This window comes from Phoenix dactylifera, chromosome 1 (genome assembly GCF_051530095.1).
Source record: "Phoenix dactylifera cultivar Ajwa chromosome 1, Ajwa_hap1_PhDact_Kaust_v1.1, whole genome shotgun sequence".
NCBI lineage: Eukaryota > Viridiplantae > Streptophyta > Magnoliopsida > Arecales > Arecaceae > Phoenix > Phoenix dactylifera.
The window spans coordinates 3,469,921-3,479,532 of record NC_143190.1 but is presented as its reverse complement, the minus strand read 5'-3'; the positions used below and the strand labels follow the sequence as shown (position 1 = coordinate 3,479,532).

Below are 9,612 nucleotides of genomic sequence, written 5' to 3'. Positions count from 1 at the left end.
CCAAACAACACTTTCAATAACATAAACAATCTAAGACAGAGATTCATAAAAGAATTTTCTCAAATGAAGTCATAAAAGATACTTATATTGATTTTTTATCATGTGCCCTAGGTAAAACTAACAGGGACAGTAAGAAAGAATAGAAAAGCTTTCATGCTTTTCTAAGAAACACTAATTATATGGAGGATGGAATCAAAGAAGACCTATCAGATCACAAGAGGAAGCCTGTTCAGTTAAAACACACTATATGAGTTTCCTAAGAGTAGATGTTATATTAGATTCCTGGTCTGAGAGTTTTGGCTTGAACATCTAGGCAATGAAAAGAGTAGGTTTCGATATGATGTAAAAGAACAAGATATGTAAAGGTGGTCCAAAAAAGGATATAGTTTCAATAATATCTGAAAGTTTTGAAGTAACAATATGACACCAATGAGATGGCAAGGTTACCTTGTTTCAGACTCTTGCCTCAGACCTGTTGCACTCACCATCAGAAACATCTACAAGTAGCAAAGCATTAAAGTGTTGCAAAATACTACTAAATCAGGCAAAACAAAGAAGTAAAAGAGATCAAGCTACAAGAGGAATAAATAAACAATTGCAATTTTCCTTTTACCTTTTTGTGGACAATACTTTATACAAACTTTGCCACACAAATCATCAACCCAAGGTTGAGCTGAGCTTTCGATCATGAGAAGTGATGATACATGCAAAAGCCTTCCCAACTTCAGAGACCAAAAAAAAACTTCCACTAATGCACAATACATCAAAAAACTTGACATCGGCTCGATGCATGTTTCATTTCTTCTGCATGGTTTGAGCTAATTTGATAAGCAGACACCAAGACAGAGTTAGAACGACTGCCACAGCCTTCCCTCCGACAAGCCCAAAAAGAACTATCACAAGGAAAACATGCTGCTGAGATCCTGACTTAGTCTTAAGAACAATTTCTCGACTCACATCCACATCCTCCTCTTTATCAAAATTTGTATCCTCAGTGGAGTCAATGAAGCTCGGAACATTGCCATCTTCCTCGTCTCCTGCTCCGTTGATCACTTCATCCACTTCTCTGATGCCATCAAATTCTCCTCTCCTGCTCGAAATCGAACAAGAATTCGAGATCGGTTCCTTTTCATCTTTACCTTTCCTACTCCCACGAAACTTCTTCGGGACAAACTTTTTCCAGAACTTCTTCCGATTTGAATTACCAGAAGAACCAACATTTCGGCCGACAGCAAGATCCCTCCATTCCGGCAAAATCTCCCTCCGCTGATCCGAATCGATGAAAGATTCCTCCCAACTCCTGTCGGATGCAATCGAATCCAGGCGGCCCTCGACCCCAACTTCCCTTATCGGAGAAACCCGCTCCCTACCCTCCAAATCCAATCCTCCAACCACCGAATTCAAGCTCCTCCTCGTATTCGAGCACGGCTTCAAGAACGCGAACACCTGGAACCCCATGAAATCGAGCAAAAGCAGGGAAAACGCCGAGACCGTGATCCCGGCGACAAGCTTCCTCCTTTCGATAGACAGAACCATTAAAACCACCAAATTCACCACCAGAAGCGCAAATCCGGACCCGGTCCCGTTGCTCCTGATCTCCACGGACTTGGGAAGCGGAGGGCGGGGGCATTCTTCCGAGATTCCATCGCGGCCGGCCCTGGGGCTATGCAATGCGGGAAGAGGGCAGGGATCGTCGCCGGCGACGGTCGCCGGAGCCCTAGGGAAGGGGGAGGGGGTCTTCTTGCGGGAGGGCTTCTTGAGGCGGTCACGGTTCTTGACGACGAGGTCGGCGAGTGAGGTAGGGAAGCCGGTCTGGACGACGAGAGAGGCGCCGCGCTCGGGCCGGGCGAGGCCGGATACCAGCCGGGAGAGGCCGGCGGCCCGCGCCTTCTTCCACGGGTTCGGCATGTGCCGGGCTGGGTCCGGCGATCATCGAAGGAGAAGGAGGCGGGCCGGCTCGGACCGGGCCGGGGGCGGAGACGGAGGCGGACAAGCTCCGACGCAACGGCGGAGAGAAATAGAGCCAAATTACCTGGTTGGTTGGTTTGTTTTGGTTTTGGTTATTAGTTTTGAAGTGAGGTAATAAGATGATGGCGACGGGAAGCAGAAATAACCATTAATTGCAGTGCCATTGTTCTAATGAAAAATCATTAAAATTTGAGTGCCAGCCGCGTGGAAATTAGTGGTGGATTTGTCTTCTTTAATTAATTGCATCAATAGTTGGGTGGCAAATGATTTGCTGTTGAAATGAGTTGTCGTCGGAGTACTTGCCTGGCACTCACTTTATGCTCCGGTATATTTGGTGGGAAGGAGTTGCAATCTGAAATGAAAATATGAATAAATAATTTTTATTTCAGCTATTTGATTCTAGAAAGTTTCGTATCCATTTGGACTCTAAAAAAATAAATTTTTTTTTTATATAAATATTTTTTAAAAAACTTTAAATTTACATAAATATTTTTTAAAATTTATATTTATTTCCGTACTGTTATAAAATACTATTTTTGCACATTTGCCCTGATGTAACTATTTTTCTAACATCATTAATAAAAATCATATTTATTTTAATTAAAAATAAAATAGAGTTTTAAAACTACTTTTTTATTTTTTCATTGCGATTGCCTTATAAATAGTTTTATTTGCACATTTATGCATTAAAAATATTTTAGGTATTTTAATTTAAAATTATTAATTTTTTAACGGTATTAGATGGCGTGGGTATATACGAAAAATAAAAATTTAAAAAAAGATTAGAGTAGCAAAACAAATGCTTTGCGAGGGTATACATACAAATATCAATTTTGGAAAGCTATTCATGCAAAAAATTCAAAAATAAAATACTCTACTTTTTGTTTCTATTTTTTATTTAAATTTTATGTTAATTTTAATTACAAATCATTTATATTAGAAATATGATATTTTGATTTCATATTTCAATTCATTTTGATTCTAATTCAGTTTTCATATTCTAATTCATTTTAATGTCGTTACCTATAAATGATAATATTAGTTATAACCAAAGATGTTCTTGGATAATTATTGTTTATTTCTGACCATGAGGGTGACGTGCAGTAACAAATGTGTTTGGTATTTTGGGTGCCTCGATGTACAACTGCGGAAGGTTATTGTCACGTATGGTATGGTTTAGGTTTGCAGGACTGAGCAAGAGGATGGATGCTTCAAGGGTTTGGTCCGGCCAAAAACCAACCGCATCACCAAGCTGCCTAAACCTGAAAAGAAGAAATCAAGTTGAGATTTTTTTTTTTTTTGTTCATTCAAAGCCAACCATCGCACCTAATTATTAGATTAGAACCAAGTTGCATAAGTAGAATATGCCATGGACTCAACTAATTACATAGATGCATGATGTTATGCAAAAGCAGTCCAATGTATTTGGGACCTAAGGCTGTTTTGTCTTTGAGGTCTTTCCTGCAGTGGACCGGTCTAAGGCGAACTCACAGAGGCAGGCCCTGATGTTATGATCTTCGCAAACATTATGCTTGCTAGATACTTCTAATGATCTTCTATCTCATTAATGAAAGTTTTCGACTTAAGACGAGGGCATTATACCAAAATGTCGATTGTCTAGGTGATGAGCTTGGTGTCATCATGTGGTATGCAGAATTTTCTGTGGTTTTGATCTCAATTATTGGACCCATGTTGTTTTTGATAAGAGCATGCATAATGTTGGGTGTTAAATGCTGCGACTAATTAGGTTTGAGTCAATTCATAGTTTTCGGTCTGTTATGTGGCCTATATGCAACCATTCTTAAACTGCATGGATCACAAATAAATTCAAGCTATTTGCATTGCCAATTTTTTAGCCTCTTTTCAATTTGAGTACAAATCATATCCATGCCCACTTGAAAATTTTAATGTTTTCCATCACCGACTAGCTCTACTACCTCCCACTTGAAGATTTTTGATATCTTCATCCTTTTCTGACATTTAATTTTGAAGTCTTCAAGTCCAATTATTAATTAGAAGATATAGGGCTCTCTTAAGTAGCTTTGCTGCCTCCAATTTGATTCACCTTTATTTTTCTACCTTTTTTTGGTCTTTGTAATGTGGCTAAAGAAAATTGTTATATAGAAGATCAATGACAAAAGCCCATAGATAGTAGGATGGCTAGTTACAGCAGGAAACTTTGGGGTCTAAATGACTCAATAGATATATTATAACATGTTGCCCAGATAGACAACCCAAGAGGGGAGGGGGGGTGAATTGGGTTTTAAAATAATTTAGATAATTAAAACGATGTGGTTGATTAATTAAAAACTATTGCAAGTTATTTAATTAATGCTAAGTGCTGTGAGTGATGTGAGGGGAAGAAGAAGAGAGACAATCCAATGCAAACACAGAGTTTTATAGTGGTTCGGAGCTACCCCTTGCTCCTACGTCCACTCCCCAAGTCTCTCTTGGGAATTCACTATAACCCCCTTGGATTACAGCCGGTTGTTTTGCAAGCTCACAACCAAACTTGTTGTTTTACGAGCTCACAACGAACTCGGTCGGTTTTCCCAGGCTCACCGACTAGAACCAACCCCGATTGTTTTCCCGGGCTCACAATCAAATCCTTACACGCGTTGGTTTTTAACTTGGCTCACCAACCAACCTTAGTCCCCTTGATTCAATCCCCCGATTGAACCAAGTAAATACAAGTTATAGAAAGAAAGGAAAATAAGCTTCTCAAAAGCAGATGTAAAACAATATAATCAAAAGAGGAGTTTAGAAGCCCTCAAACGCTTTTAAGCTGAAGTAGAGGAATGGCTTCTTGAACTCCGGTCTCCTCTCGAATGTGTAGTCGACTTGAATGCTGGAGGAGAAGGCTTTAATTGCTGGGAAGATGTAGGTGGAGCTGTAAATGCAGATCTTCCCTTTTTCGTTGAAGAGCACGTTGCAGAGCTTGAATCCTTGATTAGTTGGAGTGGAATGACTGTTCTCTGCCTTGCTACAGTCTTCTGTGGCTATTTAAGCCAACCCCCACGGAAACTAGCCGTTACACTGCTTTTTCTGTCCGTTCTGCACACTCTGCGCAGCCTGACAATATGACCGTTGGTGGGTTGGAGTCGACTCGCGCGATTAGGAGTCGACTCGGCTGTAGCGGGAGTCGACTCAAGCTTTTCCGGAGTCGACTCGGCAACTGTTCCAAATTTGAATTAAAGTTGCCGTCACGACTGGGAGTCGACTCGTCTTGACCCGGAGTCGACTCGCCAACTTCTGGAGCTGACCTGGCAATTTTGGAGTCGGCTCATCCACTGAAGTCCGTGGATCCAATTTTGAATTTTGTCTACTCGAGTCGACTCGACTGTCCTTGGAGTCGACTCGAATCTCAGAGCCCGAACTCCCGATTCTCTGTCTTTTGGCTCATCCAGTCTTGGAGTCGACTCGAACTTCCTTGGAGTCGACTCGGCTCTCAGTTTCCGAAAGTTGGTCTTCTGCCTTTTGACGTGAAGCTTGTCTTGGAGTCGACTCGAGCTGTCTGGGAGTCGACTCGAATCTCAGACTCGAAAACTGCTCTCTGACTTTTCTTTGTGTACCTCTTGGAGTCGACTCTTACTACCCTGGAGTCGACTCGTTAAACATTGGAGTCGACTCGCGCACTTCAGGAGTCGACTCGTTGACAGGTTCTGAGATGAGGCTTTCTGTTCTTCTTTCTATTCTCAGTCGGAGTCGACTCGTACTAGTCTGGAGTCGACTCGAGCTCGTGCCAGTGAACTTGATACGCTTGGAGTCGACTCGTGATACTCGGGAGTCGACTCGAGTCTCAGACTTTGGTTCAGCAGACTTCTTAACTTATCCAAAATACTATGAACCAAATCTAGAGACACTTGGACAGGATTTTCACTGAAACACTCAATTGAATTCATTAGTAATCACAAGATATACTCAAATGCTTTGAGCTCATCAAAATCAAATGGGATTTTAATCAATCACTCCACAATCTCCCCCTTTTTGATGATGACAAAACTTTGAGTATATGTAAAATGACTTGCTCAATAAATAATGAAATAAAATCCATAAATGAATTCAAATGTCTGATAATTTAATTTATCCAAGTTTGAAAGGAGTGAAACAACAAATTTCGGAGTTAAAGCTCCCCCTTTCATTTGAAATTATATAAGCCTTCATATTATGCAATCAATTGTTTGGCTTATATGTCATTAATGATTTAGCTTGATTAAAATTCAAATTCTCTCCCTCAACATGTGCATTCAACTATGTTTTGATTCTCTGAATTTTCTTTTAATGCTTTGAAGTTTTTGAACTGAATTTTTGTTTTTAGAGGGAAAATCTGTCAATTTGTTCTTGAGTAGGATTCAGCTAATCTCCGAATATCCCTTGAATAGATTCTGGAGATTACTCCATTAGGAGCCCCAAAAGAGAGATAATGAGCCTCGAGGTACCGAATCCACTTAGAACAAATTTGTGTGTGTTTTTAAGAGTTTATCTTTTTATTTATTTCCATTGATTTCTTTTACATATTTTTTTTTCATATTTCTCCCCTTTTACACATTTTATACATAGTTCTCCCCCTTTTTGTCATCATACCAAAAAGGAGGTAATCAACCACAATCAATGGCACATAATTGAAGATAAGATGTCTACTCATTGTATTGATATGAATTGAAGTAGATTTGAGCATACAATAAGTAAAATAAAACAATACAAAACTAAACTCAAACACATCTATGTCCTCCTCGAGGATGAAGCTCCCCCTCTCGAGGATGCATCTCCTCCTCTGGAGGATGTGGCTCCTCCTCTCGAGGATGTGGCTCCTCCTCTCAATCGGCTCTGCTCCATGAGGAGGGTGACTGCATCTGTGACATGCCCAAGCTGTGTGATGATAGACGTGGTGGCTCTGCTATGTGTAGTGGAGAGCTCTGTCACCGACGCCTGAAGCCCAGTCACCGATGTCTGAAGTGCGTCCAGCTTGTCGATGAGTACATTCGCCAAGCGCTCGGCCCCCTCGGTGGTGGTGTGCATGTCACGACCTATCTCCTCTCGCATCTGTCGAGTGGAGCTCGTGACCTCACTCATGCTGTGGAACTGGGCCTGGACCAAACTCCGGACATTGTAGATCTCTTCCCGTACATGAGCCGTCATGTCAGTCACGGCTGTCAAGGAAGGGACCAACTGAGAAGATACGGGTGCAGGAGTGGGAGCAGGCACCGCACCTCGGAGCTCCCGAAGCAGCTCATCCCTCACCTCTCTGACTATCTCCTGTCGCAGCTCCCGGAGCTGCTCAGGATCAATCCGGACCGCCATAGAGGGTGGTGCCGAGGAGGAAGGTCCGGCGGAGGTGGTAGGAGCAGGAGAAGTGGATGGGAGGTCTGGATGGTCTGGAAGGTCTGGGTAGTCTGAATCGGGCTCAGGACTAGGTGAAGGTCTGGTGGTCTGAGCGGTGAGGGTAGACTTCCTAACCCAGATCCCTTCTCTCTTCCGAAACCCCATCCTGTGCATGGTCCCCGTACACAAGCGATCTGTCCATCGCAATGCACGAGAGGGTTCCCTCTCAGGAATGGAAATCTCGTACTCCCTAAAGAGAAGAGTAAAAATCATGCCGTATGGGAGGGTGAGCCTAGGTCTATCTAGAGGCTCACACATATACCTATAGATGAGTTTGGAGAAGTTGACCGGGGTGTCCTGAAGAATGTAAGACATAACAGCTAGGTCCCTCTCATTTACAAAATCAAATCTTCCTGTCTTAGGGAAGATGGATCTGGACAGAATACTCAAAAGGATTCTCACTTCAATAGGAAGTGAGCTAGCAGATACCTCGTCTAGGGGGGACTGAGGTGGATGCCCTAAGACGACCGTAAGGGCCTCAACTCTATCCTCAGGGTGTGCGGGAGCCATCCCTACTAATGGAAGGTGGAGGATGTGGGCAATGAGATCCTCCGTGACACGCACAGGGACACCTACTACTGTGCCCTCGATACCTCCATCTCCCCGATGGACGGTACTATAAAACTCTTGAACAAGACCAGGGTAAGTGGGAAGGTCCAAAGTGAGGAAGTACTCTAGGCCCTGGGCTCTAAGCCTATCACCTATGGTGAACCCTTCCCGGGAGAGATAGTCAAAGTCGACATACCTCCCGGTGGTGACGGCCTCCCCGGCCAACGGCCTTGCGGGAACCGCCCTAGGCGGGGAACGAGCCGGAGGTGGTTGCCTCGCGGGATCGTGCCGCGCCTTGGAGCGCCGCTCGGGACCGGCCTCGGGACGGGACCTCTTCCTAACCACGGTCTTACGAGGCATCTTGACCTAAACGGGAAGAAACACCTAAAGGACGGAGAAAGGTCGACGGAGGAGACTCGGGACGGACCGGAGACGACCTAGGAACGGACGAAAATCCTAAGAACCGGTGAAAAATCAACCGAACAGAGGTTGGAGACGATCGGGGACGACCTAGGAGTCGGCTCTAGGGCTTTTTGAACAGTGGCGGCTTGAAAGAAAAGTGTTTGCGAAACGACGAACCTAGGGTTAAAAAGTCGGATCCCGACTGCGAGTCGACTCCCCTGAGTCGCGAGTCGACTCGACCTCGAGTCGACTCCAGAATATGCGCGAGTCGACTCTCCTTATGCGCCTGTAGACTTCGAGTCGACTCCCGACAATGTGCGAGTCGACTCCCCCTCAGCTGCCATCTTTGCGAGTCGACTTCTGCAAATGCGCGAGTCGACTCCCCCTTAGGAGCCGGCTCTGAAACTTACTCGAGTCGTCTCTAACCTTGGCACGCACCAAAAAGTCATGCTATAACCGTGCCAAATGAGGAAAAATCACCTAATTGGGATCTGATTTGATGATCATTGAATAGAAACTCTATTTTAACCGCATTCTAATCATCAAAATCAATTAATCTAGTGGAAACTCCCACTAGGATGGATCAATCACTCCTAATCCCCTCCTAAGCACGCTAAACCTCTCTTCACTTAGGGGTTTTGTAAAAATATCTGCTAATTGATTATCAGTACAAACAAATTGGAGTGACACATCACCATTCAATACATGATCTCTTATGAAGTGATGTCTTATCTCAATGTGTTTAGTTCTTGAATGTTGAATTGGATTTTTAGTTAGATTTATGGCACTTGTATTATCACAATTAATGGGGATTTTATCTTGTTTACTGCCATAATCTTCTAATTGTTGTTTAATCCACAAGATTTGAGCACAACAACTCCCGGCTGCCACATATTCAGCTTCTGCAGTGGATAATGCAACCGTGTTTTGTTTCTTACTAAACCATGAGATTAGGTTTTCTCCTAGAAACTGACACGACCCGCTGGTACTTTTTCTATCAAGCTTACATCCAGCGAAGTCTGAATCTGTGTACCCTATTAAGTTTAGGCTAGATTCTTTAGAGTACCATAGCCCTATGTTCTTAGTTCCTATTAAGTATTTAAAAATTCTCTTAACTGCAGCTAGGTGTGATTCTTTAGGATTAGCCTGATATCTAGCACACATGCAAACACTAAACATAATATCAGGTCTACTTGCAGTAAGATATAGTAAAGATCCTATCATACCTCTATAAAGTTTTTGATCTACAGATTTACCTGATTCGTCTTGATCTAATTTGCATGATGAGCTCATGGGGGTGCTGATTGATTT

General features: G+C 43.0%; 1 protein-coding gene across 1 annotated transcript; it reads right to left on the bottom strand.

The window, feature by feature from the left end:
- Positions 1–584: 584 nt before the first annotated feature.
- On the bottom strand, positions 585–2,130 carry LOC103709838 (uncharacterized). The gene has a single exon (XM_026805720.4). It carries the CDS (start codon positions 1,906–1,908, stop codon positions 796–798), a length of 1,113 nt encoding a protein of 370 aa, XP_026661521.3. The 5' UTR covers positions 1,909–2,130; the 3' UTR covers positions 585–795.
- Between the last annotated feature and the right edge of the window lie 7,482 nt (positions 2,131–9,612).